Raw genomic sequence first — 26,396 nt, 5'->3', positions numbered from 1 at the left:
GAAGTTATCTTTGAAATCACAGGGAGCTGATAGTTTTTTAAGCTGTGCAACATATTCAGAAACAAGTTCATTAGCTAGTTGATTTCTTTGACTGAATTTATAATGTTCTGCTATAATATTGGGTTCAGGATACAAATGATCTTTGATAATTGTGGTGAGTTCCGCAAACTTCTTTGTTGCTGGTTTTACTAGACTACACAAGTCACGTAGCAGAGAATACGTTTTGACTCCAACCGTTGTGAGAGAAATACTGATTTTTTTTTCATCTTTGATATCATTACTGGTGATAAATAATTCGAAACGTTCAATATAGCTGTCCCAACTTTCTCCTTCCACCCGAAATTCACTGATATGTCCCAAAAAAGACATGTTTGTAACCTCTTATACACGTAATGAAACGGAAATCACTGGAAACCTAATTCGGTAGAACCAATTCTCGTAGCCACTGTGAAGTATTCACTTCAGGTATTGATAAATAAATAAAATTCATGAGATAATCGATAGTAAGTATATTCAACTGTTAAGATACAGGATACAATTGTTAGAAAACACATCAAGTAATCGCCATTGCAAGGCACACACACAAACAGAGCCTCAAGCATCAAGGGCCAAGAGAACACATCATAGAGTACTCAATACATTACAATAATTAAGCAATTATCTGTTGCTTCTTAAAAGAGAAGAACTTGGCCTCCTATGAATTTTCCTGTGTATACTACAGATAGCAGGTCTCACCAAAGCTTGCAATCATCAAATTCGGAGCAAGTGAAATTTGAGATTGGTCTGGTTTGTTTCATAGGAGTTCTGGGATTAATTTTCTCACTTCAGTAAACCTCCTTATAATCATAGAATATGCTTTCTCAAACATTGCTCAAAATATTCAGTAAATCTTGATTCGGAAAAATGAAAATTTTCCAATGCTCTGAGATTAGCTTGATAGGATCTCTAGTAGCATCCAAAATCACTCATTGTCGAAAATAACGTCTCATTTGAATAATATTTCCAATTTCAGTTCATACACCTTGTTTATCAGTCGTTATAAAGATGAAAATCCAACGATACCATTTATTCCAGGGATCTTTTATCATCAACTTATTTAATAGTTTATAAAATTTTGATATCTTCAAACTCCAATGCTCATGTCTCAGTAATACGATGGAGATTTCCAAGTACTTATCAGTTTCCTACTCACATTAGAGTCATGCAAGAATCATTGCTTCAGATTTGATTTTCTGATCACGTATACAACCAGGACCTCCTTTATACACCTACATATAAGAGGTCCTGATTCAACTGAACTTGATCAAGCTACTCAACCAAGCTTGATTAATTACTTATTCATATCATTGAAACAAAAAAATTCTCAACGTATACCGGGTGATTCACATAAGGTGTAACTAGTAGTTCTGTGAACAGTAGACCTCACACAGTATTCTGAGGTTTATTGTGAGATTAGGGGTATGGCTAGGTCAAGTTAGTTCGGATTACATTGGATTGGGCAAGGTTAGAACCAAGAATCAGCCTTGGGGCAGCCTTGAGCCAGCTTTGGGGCAGCTTTGGGGCAGCTTTAGGGCAGCTTTGGGGCAATACTCTCACTTTACCCCTACTTGTTGACGGGCAATTAAATCTATTACCGCGTTAATCTATTACCGCGTTTCGCCGTAAATGCGCAATATATAAACATTTAAACATTCAAACATAAAAATATTCTAACATTTAAACATTAAGAGAAATGCCAAACCGTCGACTTGAATCTTAGATCGGTCAACAATAGGTTTCTTGTTCATTTACAAAGAGCTTTGAATAGGCTTCCCTTATTTTTTGTGACATTTTACGACATGACATTTCAAGTTGAAAATTTGGCCACCATCTTCCAAAATGGAGTACATTTTGATTTTTTTGAATGGCAACCCTAATATTTCATTATATTTTTGGGATCTACGTGGAATTTTAAGACATTTTTACTTTTGTCATTTTTTTATAAACCCAACCATTTACGAACTGGAGGGTATTTTTGTATACTACTCATGAAAGCAATAAAATAAGTAGTGTTTTTTCAATGATTAACCACCGGTATATAGAAAACCATTAATCTGACAGCTAACTTTAAATTGGGAACTCTCTTACTTTTTTTTTGTTGCTATTCATGCCATGCCATTTTACATTGAAAATATGGCCGCCATCTTCCAAAACGGAGGATAACTTTATTATTTTTAATGGCAACCCTTATTTTTTATTATATTTTTGGATTCTTCGTAGAATTTTAAGACATTTTCACTCCTGTCAATTCTTTGATGAACCTAACCGTTTAGGATGTACAGCTTTACTGACGATATGTTGTTGTAAACAGTAATGCAATATGATTACCATATGTGTGGCTTATAGCTGTACATCCTCAACGGTTAGGTTTATCAAAAAATTTGACAAGAGTAGAAATGTCTTAAAATTCAACGTATAACCCAAAAATTTAATAAAAAAATTAGGGTTGTCATTCAAAAAAATAAAGTTGTCCTCCATTTTGGAAGATGGCGGCCAAATTTTCAATCTAAAATGGCATGTCGTAAAATGTCACGAAAAAAGAAGGGTAGTTGCTTATTTGAAGTTCTTTGTAAAAAGAACAGTTAACAAGTTACCTATTGTAAAACCTTATGTGAATCACCCAGTATTATCTTATTGATCTAGAATTCTCCATTGATATTTATACGTTTTCTCCATTATAAAAATGTATGTAGGTTTAAGGGAAATTGATAAACCTATCCAGAAAACTCATTGAAACCAAAAATTTCTCTAAAATTTGTTTATTCGATCAAACATGATTACACTTTTAACAACCGTTAATAATAAATTAATTTTCATTTCTGAATAATATACAATCTGTTATCTTCATTAATCAAATGCAACAAATATTTAACAGTCATTCTCCACTTATTCTGATTTATGTTTTCCTAAAACAAGCAACTATTGATTTTTTATTGTTTTTTTCATATTTATAAGATACGAGAAAAATCAACCTTCTCCCACAATAAAACAAGTCAGTAAGTTATGTTTGGTGTTCACAAATCAGAGTTGCTCAATAATCTTGGCAAATCAATTCCTAATATACTGGCAGTTGGAAATCAGCATTTTTCTGCAGTAAAATTCACATCCATCCAGATCTTACATTGAAGAACTAAAAATAATGTCAATTTGAGAAAAAATTGTGATTAACTACTAATGGAGTAATAATAAATTGAAATTTCTTGGTCTGCTTAATCGACAAATGGGATAAATAACACAAGAAGGCGGACAGGTGTGTAAGAATGATGAAAATTTATTCATAAACTAATTTTTTTAAAAATCCAGTTTTTCAGATAACAGTTAAATTATATTTTATCGAATTTATCCTTTCATTTCACTCAAGATAAAATAACAACAAAAGAGCTAACACAATATGATAAATAATTCAAATCGTATACAGTACAGAATTATTAGAACAAAAAATTGAAATATTAGTATTTTTCCTTCAAGTAGTCAAGTAATTATAAGCTCTTTAGAAAGTAGCAATGTATGATCTGCATGAAAATAGTCTGTTCATATCTCTGTTCATGAAATTATCCAACAGATTAACCGATTGTTTCATTCTGTATTCTTCCAATCCATATTGATGGATCAATAGTCATGAATTTTCAAACATAATTAATTAGAAATACACCTCTTGTGGGTGTTGATTGAATTATATTTGCAGAAATGGTACATGAGACTAGAATAAAACTAGGAAATTCAAACTATAAGTAGAAACTATCACAAACTTAATGAATAAACTTTGGTAAACACAAAATAATACAATATATTTTAATGAGTTAGTTCTATATACAAACTATTTAGTATAGAAAAAAACCAGTTTGTGTTTTGAAATATAATGAGAAAAGAATATTTCGTTTTCACGATATTGATGAAATATTTGAACTCTCCCATTAATCTTTGAAGAATTTTTCTCCTGAATTTTTTAGAAGGAAGGGAGACTATTTTCATAATTATAATGAAAATAAATGTGATGTTATAATCTTATATAATTATTATGAATGCCCCTTACAATCCATCATGACATCTATAGATAAGATTGTAAAAGCTCTTTGGTACAGTGGTGAATCATACCCTGTTCAAATTGGAAATTTTTAGAAGACACTGATCTTCTCTTTACATGTTGATTCCTAAAAATCAATTTAAATTTATTATACACAATAATATTATCAACAATCATAGACATGACAGGAATATCATCAACATTAGAGGCTTCTTTGTCAACAATACTAAAATCTGTAATTTTATTAGTTTATATACAAATTCCTATTAACAATATTATCCATTCCATAACATATAATATAAACTTCTCCACATGTACGTAACGTCAAAAATGTAGATTGATAACAGGCCATAGTTCTTGCATTTATTATTGCTCGAAGATACTTAAATGAGAATTTGTGAAAAATTCTACATATCCCAGTATTTTGCTCAATCGATTATTTGCAAAATGAATATTGATATTACTTAGTTACGGGAATTTGCGATATCTAGTCATCCATGACATGATACTTATCAATTACTACAATGTCATAGTAAAAGATATAATACCGGTACAATATAATATTATTTGATTTATATGGGAATAATTTGCAATCTTTTCAATCTTTCTTATATAAACACAAACACTACAAGTCTCAGCTAAGGAGCTATTTTCAAGTGTCATTTTTTCAAAATTTATTATTTTCATTATTCATTCTACTGGGAAATAATGATCCATTTTGAATAAAAAGATACTTGAAAGTTCCAGCTTCAAAGCTTCTGGAGTTTGTTTTATATAAGAAATCCACCATCTCTTATGAATAATTCCCTTATTCATTAAGCAATTTAATCAGCCCTTTTAGAATTCTTTATTATTATGTTAATTAATAAATCGAAATTCAATATTTCATTCACCTGGAGCCAAATATCCAAGTGGTTTCACTAAATTGACATTTGGGCATGAGATGTTGGATTGGATAGTGAATGAACCTTGACCTTGAAAGAAAGCTTATCTTCACTCTCGCCATGCATAAGAATTTGAAATTAATTCATTAATTACCAATCAAGTACAAATAATTAACGAATTGGAATTTCCATCCTTGGTGGAAGTATTGAAGTCAAGTACAATGACAGTGACTTGAATACATTAAAACAAGTTGTGTTAAATATTCATCTTCCTTTTGAACACTTACAGTATACCTACTAATTCATGTTAATTGTTATTGCGGATTTACACTTTGTTAATCAAGCACTCACAATTTTCAATTTATGAATAACAAACTGCTATACACACAAGCGTTAAACTAACTTTTCACAAATTCATCAATATACAAGTTCAGTTCCTATTATAAAATCTTGACTCGGGTTATCAGTAATGATATTTCTATAGATGTAATATTGTCTCATTGCGCCACAGTTCAATGAAATCTTTGGTCTATCGGCTGGATTTTCTGTGTATTGAAGAGCATCTTGGCGCGCCGTTTGCCCTCCTCTGAATACTCCTCGAAAATCTCTGAAACAGATACAAACGTTTTCACAACATGTTTGCAGTAATCAATCAAAGTCATATTTATGCCTACTTGAAGAAAAATACAGAAGAATGATAGAACAGTACCTACTGTAGCCTACTATCATGATGAATGGAATGAAAAAATTGATGAATTAATTATTCATAACCAAAATAAAGACAATCTGTAATGTAATGTCACAATCGAGATTGGGATTGTAATTAATATTGATTGATATTTTTATTCTGGCGTTCAGTCTCAACATGAGATCAAAGTCAAATCGAATCAGTTTTTACTAAAGCTTGGAAACATAATATTATAGAAACATTGTTTCTATACTTTACAATTCTTCTTGAATGTGTTTCATCTCTACAAGCTCTGGAGAGATAACCGTTAAAACTGTAATTATGAACTATAAACTATAATGACTTGTAATTTCATACCTATCATTCTATGGCTATCATAATAATATATTGTGACTAAAAATGTTGGACGCAAACATCCTTCCACGGAAAGGCAGAGAAGTTTCTCAAAGGTTAACAGAATAGTGATGTGGATTTCTATTACAATCGCTCAACTTTTTTAGTCTAGTCAAATTTTTGATAATCTTTAAATTTGTGTCAGAGATTCTGAGAGAGACAGAAACAATATTGTTTTCTTCTTCTCAGTCATCAGAAAAACGTTCAAAAGTTTTGCATTTATTCTCATTTTATATCACCTGCAAGATTTATTTCAATTGTGGAAAATATGTGTGTGAGTATATTGAATGAACCTCAAGTGAAGTGAAATATTTTTCATCAGAATATACTATTTCCATTGGCGAATTTCATACATTTTCTCTCAACCTTAGGACATTCTTTTTGCTTGGTACATTGTAGAGTAGCGTTTCAAAGGTATATTCTTAAAGGTATCTTCCACTCTAATTGGCCTGATTGGCATGGTTTATATTCCAGGCTGACTCTATTGAATTATAATCTCTTTAATAGGGTCCCGACGAATGAAAACTCAATTATTATTGGCCCGAACTGCCTTTTGCAGCCGAAAGGAAAGCTTTACAGTACCGTATAGCACAGTTGTAGCAAAACGTCTTGGCTGGTTCTTTGAGCACGATTCAAGGAAAGAGCTCTTTTCAGGACTGCATTCAAATACTCGAAACGTGCACAATCTCATTTGCGCATGCGCAACACCACAAATTTCAATGTGCAAACGCGCTCCTGAAATGGAACACGTAGCTGTTCAACTGTCTTTCGACTCGAGCACACTGAGCTTCTGTACTTTTCAGAAGCACGTTCTGACTTTATTACTACTAATTTCTAGCCATTCCAGCCAAGTCTCAATAAGTGGCGAATTACAACTGGAATTATTGTGGATTTTGGGGAGACACAGGGTTTCAAATAATAGTTTGCTTACGGTTGACGACGTTTTCTGAGACCAGATAAAAGCGACTTTCACAATCAGTTTCATATCTACTCGAAATCAGAACCATTTCCATAATCGCTTATCAAACTAAAACTTCATGTGAAAACTCTGCTTCATTCATCATTCATCTGCTTCATTCAGTGAAAGTTCATCAATCATTCTACTACTTGTGTATAATATTATATTCAATGAAGTACAATAATCATTTTTTATCTGACGAGAGGTTATAGTTGAAGCAAATTTTTAAACAGTTTCCTAATTTATTCAATTAGAATCTTGAGCTTCAAATCTTTCTCTAGTTTGAATTATTTTTGATTATTGTCAAATTGTATCATAAAAATAACATAGATTAAGATAGATCAGATCTTAGAAATAATTCAAATTTCTTGTTCCTATGAATAGACCTGTCTTGAATCTATGATGAGGTCCACGTTATAATGGCAGTGGAGAAAGATAGGAGAACAATGTTGCCGATCCTCTGTCTTGTCAATGCCTTCTATAGACGGTAGCTAATACAGGTTTATTGATGTAATATTAACTGTTTATGCTCGTTTAAAATGAACAATTATATTTTATTAAGCAAGAAATTATATTTTTCAATAAGTTCATAATGAATTTTCATAATTAAGATGAAATATTTTGTTAATTATTTAATTATTCTGCATTGTTGAAAGACAATAGAGATCTGGCAACAGAGCAAAGCGAGAAAGAGATAGCGCTATCCGCTCTGTTGAATGATAGACAAGGACAGCAATACCATTGCTAACCAAACACTGCCATTATAACGTGGACCTCACTATAATATGCGGGTCAATCAATTGAAGGTCGACGAATTTCTCACATGCATGAATATAAATAAAAATCGAGCCTCGAATTTCGACATTCAATAACTTTTCTATGTGTGCACCAAATTCGATTATTTTTTTAGCTGTGATTGTTATGTTTAGGAGTAGGTTTATGGCCTATCAAATCTATGATCCGACTTCAGGACTTTTTCCCACGGTCCTTCATAGTTTACATGTAATCCGTATGGGAGAATATTTGTGAGCTGGCCACACCAATACCTACTATTACCATAAAGAAACAATAGAGTAAGTTCCCCTATGCTATTACTAAGTGATAGTAGGTATTGGCCACACACAGAAATAAAAATCAGCTGTTATAATCATTGCGTCACCCAACAGCAGTCGGTAGATCTGGTTTTCTATTTTCTTTCTACTGATTCACAAAATTTTAATTCTAATAATAATTCCGCAGTACTAACGACATCCAAACTTGGGTCGTAGAACTCGAAATTCTGTAAATTTAGAATATGCACCAGAAAATCAGCAGCAAGGAGATACACCATTCAATTTCCCTGCAAGCTGCATTCAACTATATCTAAAAATACAAACTGCCGCACAACTAACTAAGCACATAGGGAGTCCATATTGAGATATGAATGTAAATTCTGATTGTTGGATAATTTTCATAGAAATATAGTGCTTCAGATTAGCGCCTCCTCAGGTGTGCACACAGCTGAATTTTGTCATGAGATGCATTAACTATTTGGCGGTACAAAGTTCGCCGGGCCAGCTAGTAATGAATAAATATCGGGGCACCGAGCTTCGCTCGTTGAACACAATTATCTAAAATGATCGTGTTTATATTTTACAGCTGGTTATACGTCAGCTTATAAATTTCGGGGATGTGATATTTTGATTTTCCACAGAATCACTCGCTCACTTTTTACTATCCACAGACGACGAAAGTCTCAGCTGTTTCAGCCAAGGATGAATTATCCTTTTCAAGTCCTTCAGCGAGTTTTCCAAGGGATGAGACCTAGTGCATCCAATTTCTATATCATGAACCAACTATGTTCTAAATTTCGTCAAAATCGTTAGAGCCGTTTTCAAGATCCGTTGAACATAAATAACCAGATATAAATATAAATAACCTGATATAAAAATACAGAAATTGCTCGCTTAATATAATAGGATGACGGCTCTACAAAGCATTCAAACTTTGAAATTCAATCCAAAATTGGCGGAATATGCAGTGAAATAATGTTCACAAGTTCCATACACTCGTATTATTCGAGTGTATAATAGTTGTACACAGTATTTCGATTTTCAATGACGCAGCTGCGGAGCTCATTGCAAAGTCAACAAGGCCATACAGATGTTTATTGTGAAGGAGCTCTTATATATTCACTGTTTTTATCATTTACCTATTCTACGGAAGCTCCATCTTCCTTTTTGAGTAGACACTCTGAATCCAGACTCACCTCTCACTAAGGTACTTTTCCTTTTTCCCTTTGTACCGTACAGTTTATAACATGAGTGAATTAATAACTGAGTTTTCTTGATTATTGATTAACACTTTCAAGAAAATCAATTGGCTTCTCCTTTTTCAAGAACATACTTAATTACAAACTGTCTCGAAAATTGTCTAGTCTTCCAGTCTTCTTTTATTGGTATGGGATTAGTGGAAAGTCTCAATGATTGAATGATTCAAAGGTATTCAATGATTAGTAAAAAGTCTCAAAAATCAGTTCAGAACACACTATGATAATAAAGCTGTAAGTTCCTCAAATTAAAGAGCTTACTAATTTGAATTTATGATATTTTAATTCAAATCTGAACAGAATTCTTGAAAGTGATGAACCGATTTTTTATTGATCTGCTTTCCCATTCATATGAATAATCAAAGCTCATTAGCATGAATAGTAAAAACGAGACTATAATTGTTACTCAAACAATACTCACTTCAGTCTCATAGCCTTCCAATAGTCAAAATTAGAACAGCTGACATAATCCAATGGGGAAGATGGTAACAGGAGCTGGAATTACTGCTGTCTGCAAAACAAAAGAGTAAATAGAAAATTTCATTAATATAATATGCACAATATATCATAATCATTACACTATACAAGTAGTTCTCAAATAATACAAACAAATACATTATTTGTTTAAATTGAGTGAAATACAGTATTGTATGACAATAGAAATAATAAATGCAAAGAATCGTTCAATTCAAGTTCTGTCTGAATAAATAATATTTTATTCAGAAATGTGAATACATTTAGAAAAAAATATTGAACTTTCTAGACAGATAAACAATTTTTTGAAAGTTCAATACGACATTCACTTTGTTTTTTTCCTGAACCAATAATTCGCTTTTGAATATTCACAATTCAAAAATGCTTATTTCTAGTGAACATGCTCCTAGTAAGACAATATGAATTTATAGTGTTGATTTCCCCAGACTGTAATATTGAGATGAAAGTTTGCAGGACTATTTGAAATATTGGATTATCTTGGCTGAATAGTATAAAATTGAAATTAGATATTGAATAAGAAACAAATAATGGTAACAGCTAATAAGAGATCAGCGACACAAATACTTGTATATCAATGGAAGAGAGTTTTGTTTCATATAACCTTTTTTATGGTGAAATGCTAAACATTTATTCTACCAAAGTAATCGTAGACAAAGAAAGCATGAATGTTTGTTAAGTCCAAGCTTGATAGATGACTAATGATATAATTTTTTTTTTTATCTATTACTACTTTTATGTGGACATTGAAAAAAGTGGTTCAAATAATAAGTTACACAATCAAGTTTTTTGACTCTGTAATTGTTAGTTCTTGAAATGTAATAGAGTAATCAAATTCAATAAATCAAATTCCATTTAATAGAATAATAAATTATAAACAGATAAGGAGGTTATTTAGATAGAAAACTCTACAATACTTGATATGTAATTCATTCAAATGTACGCTTATTATAAAAACAGTAGTATGTTTTCGATTTTGAAGCACAAATTGAAATATTTTTTCTATATTCTTTATTGAAAAACTATTATTTATTATTTCTGGAACTTATCATTCCCCCAACTGTTCTAGAATGAGTTCTATTGTATTCAATTTCAGTTTTGATCTTACAGCAGTCGATCAGAGGTTGCTTATGTAATGGCTTTCTAAAGAATATTAGGAATATTGTCGAACTCCTCTGCCTATCAAACTATCTGACTGAACCTCCGATTATTTTCACCCTTGATAATTGAATGAGTAACATCTGCGTCCCGTTAAAAGTAGTAAGAGCTCTACCGTCATTGATAATATTGAACAACCATTGTAGAGATCATCAATTGTAGTGCTGCTGGTGCTGCGGTACAATTCTATGATACTCGTCCAAACTTGGAGCAACAACAACAGAGTTTGTCAGAAACTGGCGATCCAAGTTTGAAGGAGTTGCTATTGTTAGGAGCCGGGTCTCGATGACCGAGTGGTGAATGACGGAAGCAGTGCCACTGCTGTCTGTGTCAAGCCCTTTCCAAGTGAGTTGCACAAAATTGCAGTACTCGCCGACTAATAGACAGCTGACAATGGCAATGGTACTTCGTTCCCGTGCAATTCAATCCACCAGAAAACGGGCGAGTCCAAATAATGGTAATTCGATTTCCCAAGAGTCACAAGCTCTTTCAAATGTGCTGTATGACCTACCCTGTGGTGCAATCATGAATAGAATGAATTTCGTTGTAGGATTACCATCAATAGATGATACTACTATTGTCTCTTATTTTATACATTACAATGGCTATATGATCTGATAATGAACATATGAATTCTGCTAGAAACAGGGAGATCCTTGAAAAATACACTTTACACCCCACATGATACATCATCATTGTAAAACTTCAATAACTAGTTTCTCTGTTGTGATAGTCATTTCCATGATGATTTTCATGGAGAAAGTCAACTGTTTGCTTGACAAACTTATGAATGACCGAAGATTATCAACAAGGTAAATATAATCTTCAAGCATTGAGTAAGTAATTCAGAAGCAAAAGTTGATAATCTGATTGTTAAATTACAGAGTTGAATAACGTATGTATAAAGGTGCGTACAGATATACGCGCCGCGAACATGAGCAATTCACTTTATAAATGATGCAGTGCTCAAAGCTTCCTGAGGATGGGGTGAGACCGACAGGTAACAGAAAATTCAGCGGTTAGAAGCTGAGGTGTCTTTGATATATGGTAGCGAGGAGAAATAGTGAGCTGGAGGTGGATAAGGAGTCGTTATTAATGTACATAAATCTTGATGAAGGAAGAGGTTGGAGGCGGTCTCTTTGTATTCGCAGAGGAGATAGCTTTATTGTGCGTTGGCGAATGAGTTTTGTGAGATGGTTGGGGAGGAAATGTTTATCCGACATACTTGCGGGCTTGCAGCTGAGGTGTGGGAATGAGAGGGGATCATAGCCAGCCAAAGGAGTAATGTCGAATCTAGCCCAAGTCCTCACCGGATGTATTCGAGCCAAAATTTTAAAGGATGGTGACAGCAAGATATTCTGCACTGTATAATTTTCTGTACCAGCCCTCCTCACCCCAGAAACTTACCCTATTTCCAGCCGTCACAAAAGTAATTGTTATCACGCCGTTTTCAGACCATTAAGCTAATTTAAGTTCGCCTCCTTTCTCTACAAAACCTATACAGAAAAACCTCTTTCATATTTTTTCAGTTCCATTCATTTTGAAAAGATGGAGTTCATTGAAATATTGTACGTGATCAACTTACAGAATCGCAATTTGTGTGCAACTTTGTGGTGGAAAATCAGCATTAGCTGAGAATCGTATGATTCTCTTTAGAGGAAATTTCCCAAATTCACTTGAAAAAGAGTAAACGCCACTTCTAAATGGGTTTGTTCTTCTATAATAAATTCACATGGAAATTATGTTATACAGCATCAACGAGGTGTACAGTATATTTCAAATTATAATCGATTCTATCTCATAACTTGTGTGGCACCTGGGAATTACTGGATGTTCAATAAATCATAATGATTTAAACGAGTATGAACATCATTCGAGATATGCTACAACTCAATTATCCTAGCACAATGTAGGAACATACTAATCTTTTCAAACGAATCATTTCTCAAAGAAATTCGTGAAGAGGTAGTTTGTCAAAATTTATTTTCTTGTAGTGAAAGAAATAATGCTATTCATTTTTCGTCGTGCGACTTTTATGAATTTCCTATGAGTCGAGAAAACTTCCAAAATATCACAAAATATCCAGGTCCCATAAATAATGTGATACAAATTTGAATATCTTGAAAAAGATTTCAGATTGCACAAGTTTGAATACCAAAGAGAGAATGTATAAGTAAGTCCAAGATGAGTTCCTGTTCGGGTTGTATTGTTGTATTTAAAAACTTGTAGAAGGGTGAGTGGAAGCGCATACTACATGCAACACAAATAGCGTGGGCGTCGTAACTGTTAAGCGTCGAGACGCGCCTTCACGGCAAAAGCGCTTATGAATTTTAAATGAACACAGACACCTTGAGTACTCCATGTCAGTCGTTAACAGGTGTCTCAGGAAGCACGTTGCGCTGATGGAATATTTAAGACATCTCCGGAGACACTCCACTAACTGTAACTCTAGCCTTAGTCTAAGACCCGCACTTGTCGACATGATCTGATTTCATTCTTGAACAGACTCATTTTTCGTGGAGGGTAGGTTAACGAAATGATGTGAACCATAAACTTTTGTTAGTGGTGCTAGGACAGCTGCAGGCCTTCATTATCAAACAGGGAAGCGTTTATTACAATTTATATTGCCCATATGGTAGAATATCTATATATATATATATATATATATATATATATATATATATATATATATATATATATATATATATATATATATATATATAATATATATAGATATATAAGTGAAATGGCACTCACTCACTGACTGACTGACTGATTGACTGACTGACTCACTCACTCACTCGCAGAACTAAAAATCTGCCGGACCAAAAACGTTCAAATTTGGTAGGTATGTTCAGTTGGCCCTTTAGAGGCGCACTAAGAAACTTTTTGGCAATATTTTAACTCTAAGGGTGGTTTTTAAGGGTTTAAAGTTCGTCTTTTAGCATGTATATTCTTCTTATTCTCTTAATTAATTATAATTGAAAAATGTCCATACCATATGTTAATATAGAACTATAATCTAGAGAGAGTACCTCTTCGAAACAGTTGTTAACTGGTAACTAAATTAATAATTTTGTCAGGTTGGCATTAAGTTGAGTTGACTTTGTTAGGTTGGCACCAAGTTGAAGATTGAAATGCATTTATCGCGGAAAATTTGATTGGGCACTGCTACTTCAATCAGAGCTATCCCTGGGAATATTATATTACTAGCCGTCAGGCTCGCTTCGCTCGCCATATCCGTTTAGCCAGACATTTAGTCTGGACCCCCGACTGGATCGTCCTAACATATGATAAAAATGCTCAATTGAAAAATGCAGGCTCGCTTCGCTCGATGATCCAGTCTCATTCTTGGATGATCCAGACGGGGGTCCAGGGGGCGGAGCCCCCTGGCTAGACGGACATGGCGAGCGAAGCGAGCCTGACGGCTAGTTCAATATATGGAAAGCATTCCAATGCTTTATGGGCCTATTTCAGGATGAGATTGCCTAACAAAGATTGTTTGATGCTGTCATGAGTATTTATGTGATGAAATTCGGATGCCAAAAGTTACATAATTTGATTCCTGATCAATTTTGAAATATTGAATTTCCGTTTTTCTAGTTCGATTTGTATTCCATACCATTTTTAGTCGATGTTACACTCGTTTATTTTCAAGGTGGCTGGACAAAAAGAGTAATAAAGTTTGTTTGCAGAGTTGGAGTTTCTTAACGTTCACAATATATTTAAGAACCACAGTTCAATATTGGCCAGTTGACACGTTACAAGGGTGTAGAAAATAATAACCAGTAACACGTTCGCCACTGCTGGTCTGTGCTGGAACGTACTCGCACTCTTTTGCCGGGTGAGGAATGAGACCCTAGAGCATTAAAAGTACTTCCAGAGCTTTCTATTCTTCATTTTTGGCGAAAGAAAAGTAGAGAGCATAACAGTATTGTTCACTGTTTGAATTCGTGTGTATGTTTGAGAGAAAGGAAAAGATTTCATGTAGGTTGGAGGGGATGAGGCGATGAACACTGGAGAATGCTCTTGTAATATCGCCGATAAATCTCAATTGAACTTTCATTCCGCTCTGTGAGCACTCTTCCCTTTGCAACAAGCATTCTTTTCAAGTACTGCTTGCAAGCTATGAGAGTTCATGTATCTCCACTACTTGAACCATTGAGTGTATTGAAGGTAAAGATGTCAAACACATGTTGTACATTCTTTCAATCGGATTGAATGAGTTTGGATGTTATTTTTCTAGACCAGCATAATAATATGGACAATTGACCAGAAAATATGGACACTTGTTATTAGAGGCTTTTCTCCAAAATTCAAATCCAGAATAATAAATACAATTTTTGCAAACGCAATAATTTCATGATAATGAGGAAATACAGAGAAGAAATCGACGTGAATATTTTCAAGAACAGTAGTTGAGAGCTCACAGTAAAATAAGTTAGTAGCTGAGGAATTACAATCATAGTAGGCATTTTGGAATAATAGAAATGAGTTTTATAATCAACTTCGGTGATACAGATTGTTCACAAAACCAAACAACTCTATAAATAACTATAATATGTGCTTCCTGGAGTCTGTTATTCTAACAGTTGCATATTTTGGGAGTTTGAGAGTATTTTATTTTACCACATATTTCCCCACTCAAAGATTCCTATAGGTAGGCAGTATTGATCCAAATGGCGCAATCGTCGTTATTGCATTTAGCACTTCGGAACACCAGTTTGACATTATAAAAGGTTTATGAGACTTGTCGCTGCGCAGTATACTTTCCGATAAAGATTTTAGTGGATATTGGTCAACAAGTCTAACTTGGAGACTCATTGGCCTATGAGGATTGAATGAACACGGCTAGTGATGAAAGTCTGGTAGTGTGTAATGCCGAAGAAAAACTATTGAACTTTAATCTATTTGATAATTATTCCTATTTTCTAGCTACTTGAGTTTGGAAACATTTCTCATAAATCGACGTTTGTAGAACAATGCTCTCTCCACTTTAAAAACTCTCCATCCATGTAAATTTGTATTTTTGAATTGAAATAGTGATCCGTATTTGCTGAATGAATTTGCAACAGTAAAAATTGGCTGAATTAATTATTCGAATTCAAGTTTCAAGTGAGCAAAAATCAAGCAAACAAGAGAAAATGTAAAAAAATCTGTAGTAGATTAAATTAATTAAGCAATCGATATATTCATCACTATCATCAGATTTGATGGTGAATTTTTCCAATGGAATAAGATCAAAGTGATAATATGTTTTTTATATAGTTGTGATAAATTGGTTTATTTTACAATGACGATGATTCTAATATTGGTTTTGTATCAATCAAACCATTTCAGTAAACTAGACAAATTCAATCTGACAATCGACTCTTGAACTTGAAAATGAATGAACCCATCACCACAAATGGAGTGTGAACACTGAAATATAAATTATCACTTTCATTATTGTATTTCACCTCTAAACTTCCTTTATCACACTATGAAACTAGCGGGAAAAACTGACTCAGTCATTAAGTCGAATGAATCGTTTTCTCCTCGCAGTACGTAAAAGGTCAAGCTCCAACAAAATCCTACAATCTCATTTCCTGGAAAATCGTTTAGAAATGTCAACAAGGAGCACAAACTTGTCCCTAACAGCTCGTAAAAAATGTTGAAAATCATTTCTTTGGAATCGCCACTATATACTAAGGACGAAGGGGCATGGGATTTGATGATAGACTGTATTTTATCATATTTTTTAATGACTGAAACTTCATATAGAAATAATTTGATAGCAATTCAATCCAAAAGGAAACGGAGGATCTATTCGGATTAAATTTGCTCATCATATCATCAAATATTTAAGAATCATGAAATAGCATGACATGATATTGTGATTTATTTCCTATGGTTGTACTTTTCCATTGTTTCCTACGGAGTTTGCTACACTACTCCCCAAACTCATCACAACATTGTTAGTTTCTATGGGAGAAAATAATTTTGTGAGGAACATTTTTAACTCACTAATTTTGGAGTATACGATACGCACAAACTACCCGTGAACAATAAGGATTATCGTAATAAGTCTGAAGGTTGCGAGTGCATCCTCAAATAGCACTAGTACAACTATTATTAATTCAAGAAACTTTCTCAAATATTCAAATAGATATATTCTATAACGTTCTCAACGAAAATAATAATTATAATAAGTACACATCAACTGAGGATTCCATGAGGATTCCTGAGGAATCCTGAGGATTCCATGGACAGATAGAATTACCGACCATGAGGTGCTGAGGAGGATGAATACAGCCCCAGAACTGATCAACCACATTAAATGTCGAAAACTTGAATATTTGGGTCATATAATGCGCAATAAAGGGAGATACGAAATATTGCAAAGCATCTTGCAAGGGAAAATAGAAGGCAGGAGAGCTCCAGGAAGGAGAAGAATTTCCTGGTTGGCCAACCTCATAGCATGGTTCGGAAAGAATTGTTCCGGAGCGCAACCAACGAAGTAATAATAGCCAGAATGATCGCCAACGTTCGTAACGGACAGGCACCCTAACAACAAGAAGACACATCAACTACATCCAATACAACTTGAAAACTGAATCACACTATCCATGCCGACGAGTTGACAGAGACACAACTCCATGGAGATGTTGCGTAATTAAGTTGTTGGACTAACGAGGAACAAAATTAACACAGCGGATGGAACTGCGACGGAGAGAGACTGAGTGAGTAGAATTTGTTACAAGGAATACAATTTAACGTTTGTTATTTAAGATGTCTATGTTGAAAGGCGGGGTAGATTGAGATACAAGCGAGATCAAAATAAATTTTCATATGCGAAAGTATTGTCGCTAGTATAATTTCAGTGGAATCATCCAACTTTGTCTCACGAATAGTTAGTTGGTTTGCTCAGAGGTCGGTTCCCGGGGCCGATTTCAAAAACTCACTCCCGAACTTTGATTGGGTCACTACCCGGAACTAATGTCGTAGTTGTTGGCGTCCCGAGGAGGGTGAGTGTTTGATTGGAATGAGTTGAGACCCAGATAAAAAAAGGGGGCTCGAGGAAAATCCATTTAATCCCTATCCTCCCAAGTTTGGAGCAGTTTTCATACTAAATCCATCGACGCAGGGACTTTCTATCGCTCCTTCTCATCAACCACCCTCTGATCAACTCTTATCGAGACTTTCAACTAGCAAGTACTGCTCCAAGTGGGAAGAAGTCTCCGAATTAGTCTCAGTTCTGTTCTTCCGCTGCTAGTCTCAGTCACCTCTCTCATGGCGTTCGCTCTCTGCCTCATCATCGTTACCCTTGCTGGCTCGATTCGTCGGTGGTCGGTCAGTAATGGCTTATTGCCAATTAATCACACTCAATCCATTCGGTCGTCTGAAGCTCTATTGTTCTCCGACGTAGCTCTCTGTTTCATTAAAGTTTGGCTCTCCACTCTCTATGATTGATAACCTGCGCTAATTGGCACGCTAGCAATAACTTTTTGACCATCCGAAAGTTTTGATCAATACTACTAATCAATGCTACTTGAGCAAATTGGTTATTAAAACGAGACAATATCAAATTGACAAAATTTTCTTGATATATTGTTCATAATATAATTTAAATGAGAATCAATACTTTATTAAGCTTACATGAGTATTTAGAGGTCGAAAGTCCACCTCATCAAAAATATTGCTGCATGGGTATGTAAGCAGTGAACATTGTCAGGCATACAGGAGACGTTCCAGATTCAGGGTGACTGTTAGTATCAAATGAATTTTTTTAGAATGTTTGTGGCAAAATTAGACTAACTTAGTACTTATTATTTTGTAGTATTTTGTGAGTTTTTGTCACAAATGTCTACAATATTTACTATAATCTAAATAAAATAGATGTAACTCCTCACTGTATGAATATGTATTCTCAATATGTATTTAAATATTGCAAATAAATAATACATCTGAAGTGAATGTAATGAGATTGATAGATTCTGAGATGTCATCTTTGTCGTGTTCAGAGGGAATAACATAAAGAGGGCTCAGGTCTGTTGTCCATTTAGCCAACCTAACCTGCTTCTTCTTCTTCTTCTTCTTGTTTCTCGAGGAGTACGATCGTGTAAATACATTAATAATTTAGGATTTGGCAGCGTTCAGGAGTAAGTCTTACGGAGCCAGATTTATGTTGGCCTTCATTTCGATCGGAGGATATTAAAGCATTTGCAAGCCAGGACTTTGCCGTTCTTTGCCGAGGCTTTGAAGGAAGACATTAAACGCGAAATAAATCAAGGCTTCGACACAACACGCTACTCCCCTTCACCTTGCACTTCGCTGCACCTTAAAACCAACAAGACTCGTTATTTCCCACCGGTAACATGAAATAAGTTATAAAAATGTTGAAGATCCTTCGAAAATACATTGATTATTTTGATAAAGACCTTAAGGAGAAACTTGGACCAATTGGAGAAACTTGTTATCATGGTGGAAAACAGTGCAAATTACTCAATGACGCCTTCTCATGTGAGTTCATCAACATAATGTTAATATAATGTTAATTTTGAATTATTTTTCAAATTATTATAACAATGTCATAAATAAATACTGAAAAAAAATTATTTTTAAGATACTACATTGTGATACATTTATATTGCTACCACAATAGACATCAATCATTAGCCTAAGAGGTTATGACTTCAAATTCAAAATTATTATATTCAAGATGGCTCAATGTTTCCTACATTCAATTTAATTTACTTGAACGCAACATCAAATCAATACAATTCTTCCAGAAATACTTGTTGAGTTTATGTCTCAAGTCTCTAAAACTAGTCTAGAATTGTTGTTCTAGGGTTGTTGCGTGTAATGCAGACCACTGTGATTTGATGTACTTGTCTATAGAAACATAAAAATGGAGTTTACTAATATTATTCAATGATTGAGTAGTCGATTGGAAGATGAGCTCACGTCATAATACACAAGGATGACATACTTCAACCTTCAAGTAATATGCTCTTAAATTATTTCATATTCAGTTGTATTTTCCGGCAGTGAGTGATTTTCGAGTTTCCTATTTAAATTTCGAGATTCAGCTCTCTCACAATGTGGTAGAATGGACTTGATATATACAATAGTAGTATTTCCCATAGAAGTGGAGGGTTTGACAACGCTGTAGTCAAGCTAAAGTGCTTGTGATCTTCAATAATTCAGATATTTGAGATGATGGTTACAATTTATTTCGAGTTCGATCGTTGAGATGCTGATGAAAAACTCTGTTGCAGATTATTGAAACCATTAGTCGAGTTGTGGCGAATGGAAGCGACCAAGTTGGTTGAGGAAAAGGTGTTAGTGGGCGGTGGTGGTTCACTGAAACGAGTCGGTTCGTTCTCTGGAAAATGTCTCCATTGATTCAAATCTGGCAGTGGAACAGTTTCGGGTGATTTAATTCAAATTACTTCCAGTCAAATTACGTCTTCACCACCATCAGATAACTACCAACGCTCCTCGTTTGTTATTCCTCTCTTTTCTGTCGATGCCTTCTTTTCTTTCCAAGTCGTTTTTCACGGAAAGAGATGAAGGTCACGGTTACAATGGCCATCGAGGGAAGTTGCAATCGCTATCAAATTTGGAAACTGAGCAAACTCCACATTAAGCTCCATATTGACTATACTGCAACATCTGCAGTATATTGCAGTGCAGAATCCAATGCCAAAGGATTGGAGGGTAAAGTTGTGGATGTTAAAGATAAGGGAATTATTGACGGATCAATTATCAACCCTTGGCTATTATAATGAAAGAGTTAAACCTCAGAATCCGGCTTTATTGAGACAAAATAATTAATCATTCTCATTTATCAATACCTATAAGTATTACAATGTGCTGTAATAAGACATATTATAATTTGAGAGAGGAAAACTAAGCTCAACTTGTACTATCCAACCTTCAAATCTCAATAGGAATGAAGCCTATGGCTCAGTTGCACAAAAGCCTGTTAATTTTGAACCGTCATTAAATACCACAACAACTAATAAGATATGCCTTCTCCAAAAAAACCTCTCTGATTGGTTCTCGTTTTTAGTCCAAGAATACTGATCGACTTCACTCCAAAAAAAAATTAATCTATATCTCTTAACAATTATTCAATAATCACAGTTATATGGATTACTAATTAACAATGACCACGCAACTTGTCAGAGTGGTAGTTTTCATATAATTTCCAAAACATAGAATGAATATTGAATGGAATTTATGATGGAAATTGAATTATTGATTTATTCATTATTTGATTGATTTAGAAATAATTATTTTGATGAGTGGAAAAATCATGGAATAAAACCTCCCTATAAACACGGGTTATATATCCTTATCAGGAACCTGATTAGAAGAGAAGAATTAACTGCTGATGTTAGAGGAGAGAAAGTACGTATGATCCGCCTCGATTGAAAAAGTGTGATATGGATTGGTGGAAAGTTGTGTCATCAAACATGTTGGGAGGGTGGTGTCACCAGTGATTCTGTCACGAATTTGCACGGGGAACAGAGAAACTTGAAGCTTGCGGTTGAGGGTTGAAGAGGCGACGTTGGCAGAGGCAGGAATAGATCCTACAGGGGCTGATAGTTAAGGGAGGGGAAGAGTGAGGGGGGATCACGGTTCGAGGTTGAAGTTGGGTGCCGGTGGTTTGGGCTGGAAGCCGCGAGGCAGCCCGCAACACAGTTCCGGTCGAACAGCTACAAGAAAGGGCGTATTTGATCGTATCAAAGACTTGCATGCGAAAGCTGATCAGTGAATCTTCAATTGGAAAATTCTTCCCACTGCAATTTGCCGTTAGGTGATTGAGGAATCGATTCAATCGAATTGAATGCCCTCCAACCTACGCGTATGTACTGGAAAAACTGATATCACAGACATAACCATGAACGTTTTTTACGAAATAGAGGATCATAAAAAGTATGAAGTATATTAGTCGATGATTATTGAATAACATAACTTAATATGAGTTCGATATTGGATAACATAAAAATTGAATTAGTATAATGCTTCTCCCCGATATTGGAAAAATTGGAATTATAATAGAATTGACTATTGGAGTTCTTTAAAGAGTTACACCCGTGGAGAATAGAGAGTACTCGACGTATAGCTCAATATAAAGAGTGATCTATTCTATTCCAATTCTATTATCATTTCCATTGTATTTGCTCTGTACTGATATTACACAGCAATATTAATCTTTGAGGAATTATGATTTATCATTCATAATAACTCACCGTGCACCTTCATGAAGTGTAAGTGCCTCATTTTGTTATCAATAACAATAACTTTTCAAAAACATATTGATGGTTTCTCAGATTTTAGATTAAATAATAACTTATCTCACTTGTGAGACCAGAGTCACCAACCGCTGATGAGCTATTCAACGATGGTATAGAAATATGATGTATACTCCTGTACTCATGGAAGTATTAGAAGTTCTACTATGATACTTACATGTATCGTAAACATATATTATATTTTTAAGATAATATTCGTTCAAGATATATATGAGTATCGTAGTAGAACTTCTAATACTTATGAAAGAACCATAATATCATGAGGAACGGAAGAAGTAATTGAGAAAAGCAACATCTAGTAGAAAGATTTGACTGTGTACAAATAAATAACACTCGACATTACCGTACCAGTATTATGTTAAAAATGACTTATACGCCGGTACCGTTTCCACAATCTTGGTTCCATTGCAAAAAAGCAAAACGTTCTTTTCAACGGGCTATACACTTGAATGTGTAGTTGGGGGTCAAAAGAAAAGAAGCAAGATCTACTACACAGTGTTCGTCTGTAAAATGGGGGAGACTAATGGCTGTTTACTTCCTGTTCCGCCATCTCGTCTTACGGCTCCGCAATCTAATCCCCTTGAGTTCTGCTGTGGGGGCTCCTTGCAACCAAATAAATGTGTGGCTTGCCCCAATAACACACGGATCTCATTCACTCACACATGTAAAGAGGACAATATTCGAAGAGAGATTATCTCGGGAGAAGAATTATGGGAGGAGTTCGTTGTTGAAGAACCAAAGCAGATTCCGAATCCTATTGATTTATTACGAGTTTTATCACCAGCAGGAAACATAATGAGCTGATTCACATTATATCGGTATAACTAAAATGAAAATATGATGCAATATTGTAGATTATGGGATTGATAAGACTAAAATCAACATTTGAACCCATGACACAAAACCACTTTGACTAAAAGAGCTTTTGAAGTTGTCAATGTTCCACATCACCTTGGGACTTTATCATGATGATTAAGGATGTGCAAAGGCTAAACAAAAACTTTCACTGGTGATATTTTTCAAAGTTTTTCGATTTATATATCACCAAGCTATCAAAATGAAAAAGTTTTCTAAGAAAAACATTTTTTTCGATCATTACTTTTTGAGATATGAACGCCTAAATTATACATTTTTGGGACAGAACATTTCAAATTCGGTAAGAGATAAATCGATAAATTCTTCATGGTATTGTTGATTGAATAGAACAATTTTTTCCAAAAATATAAATTTTCAACAAAGTAATTCAATTTACTAAAAATTAATATTTTCAAAGTTTTTTGGTTTTATTCGATCAACAATACCATGGAAAATTTATACTCTAAATCTCATGAATTCATCTCTTACCGAATTTGAAATGTTCTGTCCCCAAAATTTAATCTTTAGGCGCTCATATCTCGAAACGTATTGGTTAGAAAAAAAATGTTTTCCTGAGAAAACTTTCTCATTTTGATAGCTTGATGATATAGAAATAGAAAAACTTTTAAAAAATATCACTAGTAGAAAGTTTATATTTAGCCTTTAATAAGTTATTTGTGCAACTAGTGCGCAAAGTGACAGTTTGCTGCACCGAAAGAAACGTTTACGCCCGAGCCGTAGGCGAGGGCGGAATGGTTTGTTGAGTGCAGCAGAGGAACTTTGCGCACGAATTTCACATTAAATTTTTCCTACAGTTACCATTGAATATGAAAAGTGGGTAATTATGGGTAAAATTGCCTGAAATCCATTAAATGTTTTTCTGTGTAATTTTATTATTGATAAAAACCTTAATCCTAAAATCCTAAAGTCCTCGTTGTCCTTGGTTATAATATATAATTAATGCTGTGCTCGTTGTGCTTCGTTGCACCTCTGCTCGCTATAGCAGCCCAGTCACTCTTACCAACTTCATTTTGATTTTGCTGCACTGTTGCTCCATATAACCTACTAAGTATTTTGCGTTGCCATGTTGCAAATCTGGAGTGCAGAAAAATTTTTTCCCGCACTAGAGCGGAAAAGTGATTCTTTGCGTTCTGTAATCAGTGCAGCAATGGCCACTTTTCAACGTAACTGTAGGAAAAATAAAATGCAGAATTGTTATGTGTAATAAATAGATTATTTCTTCATATAAATTTACACACAGTACTCGATCGGAGAAATCAGAGTTTCAAAACTATGTTTGCGGATTATTCAATCGATAAATTGACACTAGATTATAAATTCGAGAACAATAGGGAATTGGAGACCAGAAATTCCAGTAGATATTCACATGAAATGATGTTCAAAACAAATTTACCTTGGAAAGTGCATAATATACTGTACATGTTTCATAAGCACATGCATTACGTTGCCCAATACTCGCCATCAGTGAATCAGATATAATCAGGGCAAAGGGGCTTTGAACTACTCTGGCAGTAATTAATCCCGAACAGGGATTTCCGCTATCCGATCATAGGATTCCGTGTAGGCCCATTACAAAGGATGGGTCAGTTACCCATTTGCCAAGTCCTAATGGAAGCATAATCTTCACGTCCCATATGATGTCGACTTACAATCAGAATCCTTTGTCGTAAATAATATGGTACATTGAAATTAAGTTGAATTATCCCAATTATTATGATCCATTGGAGCTTGACTCTCTATAATATTCTATTCTCATTATTTCTCGTAGTTAATGTGAGAGAGAAGGATCGTTTCAACCAAGGAATGTATTCATAAATATTTTTTTTTTGAATTTAAGATTATCCAACTCTAGTTTGTATTCTCAATACTTCTTGTGTTCGACGTAGAAGATATCTGTGGATGGAATTGTAACAATTCCTTTCGAAATGTAATACCTTTGATAGCGTATAGTTTTTTATCCAATGATAGTCAACTACTGGAATTTCAAAAAAACATTCATAAGATTTTCCTGTTAAGTTTAGCTATGATAGATGATGATCTTTCAGATTATTTTGCTCGAGTTTTCATAATTATTGATTTGTGATCGAATAATCTCCAATGATGGAAGCTTGATTTTTGAAAACTAATGTAAATTCTGCATTAATATTTTACTATCCAACGTGACCATTGTTACAAGAGTATTGACTACAGTATTGAGAGAATTCGATTTCAGTGAAGGATAAAATCAAAAAATTCTTTTACTCATTGAAGAAAGACTAACATGTTGCAAATATAGAAGTTTGAAGAATTTTTTAATCAACCGAATGTCAAAGAACATGCTAATTATAATCACAATCGAGTTATAACTACTCAATGCTATGATTTTTCATCCGTGATCCTTTTTTATTCGAAAATAGCGCAATGATACGATAGATGCGATTGTTATGTTCTAAATATGTGATTTTATTCATTTGAATGATTCTAAAGTCAGAACTAAATACTTCACTTGAAAAATGCAAGGTCTACCAAAGCAACATCACACTGAGAATTAGAATATTACATACTGTTCAATATTAGTGAAGGTTTTCCTCGAGAAACTACATGGATTTGTCATGGGTTTTGGATGTACGGTGAATATTTCTTGATGGTTTTCAGTATTAATAAATTAATAATCTACTTTCAAATTTAGTTAAACAAATCGTTATTATAGAATAATATAGACAAAATCTTCTTGTGCAATCAATAATACGGTGCCACCACAACAAAATCATGTGCAAAAACCAATGAATCAAATTTTTACAGATAATGCTTCCACCACCAAGTACTACTAAAAAAGGTGCACCAACCAGAACTCCACGATCCTCTATCCCATAGTTATCATCTTACCATAATACTGAAAGCTTTCATTCGATGTGGGATCCAGTCTGTTCGGCTCCTGAGTGGTGGTAGGTGCCCCTAAACACATCATCTTCAGATTAATCACGAGGAGACATTATATTCCTACTCTAAAGACATATTCATCATATGCTTTATCTGATTGATTGAAATATGTGTTATTCTGAGATGAAGTAGAAGAAAGAAACTGAGTTTCAAAAGCTCTTTCTGGTATACGGTACAATTCTTCTGGCGAAAATTAGACCCACAGGAGCTCTGCTGTTATGGAATAAAAAAAATGTTTCTAACTCTGTGGTAAATTATTTATGATTGTTCAAGGAGAAGAAAAGCTCAATCTTAGAACTCGGGAGAGTACTGCTGATGAAACAAAATTTTCACATCAGATAAGAGAAATTT

At 34.2% G+C, this 26,396-nt stretch overlaps 1 protein-coding gene across 2 annotated transcripts in view; it reads right to left on the bottom strand.

Moving 5' to 3' along the window:
* Positions 1-2,782: 2,782 nt before the first annotated feature.
* Positions 2,783-26,396, bottom strand: part of LOC111059328 (selection and upkeep of intraepithelial T-cells protein 1) — a 119,808-nt gene continuing 96,194 nt past the window's right edge. Inside the window, exons 5-7 of one of the 2 annotated variants that reach the window (XM_039424427.1) lie at positions 25,992-26,060; positions 9,716-9,805; positions 2,783-5,554 (exon numbers count right to left, since the gene is read on the bottom strand). In XM_039424427.1, the coding sequence (XP_039280361.1) occupies positions 9,723-9,805; positions 25,992-26,060 (152 nt within the window). In that variant the 3' untranslated portion in view covers positions 2,783-5,554; positions 9,716-9,722. The remainder of the gene's footprint in view (positions 5,555-9,715; positions 9,806-25,991; positions 26,061-26,396) is intronic. The other variant, XM_039424428.1, reaches the window with a different exon arrangement.

This window comes from Nilaparvata lugens, chromosome 3 (assembly GCF_014356525.2).
Source record: "Nilaparvata lugens isolate BPH chromosome 3, ASM1435652v1, whole genome shotgun sequence".
Classification (NCBI taxonomy): domain Eukaryota; kingdom Metazoa; phylum Arthropoda; class Insecta; order Hemiptera; family Delphacidae; genus Nilaparvata; species Nilaparvata lugens.
Note: the sequence above shows the minus strand (reverse complement) of the source record. Positions and strands in the feature narration are given on the sequence as shown.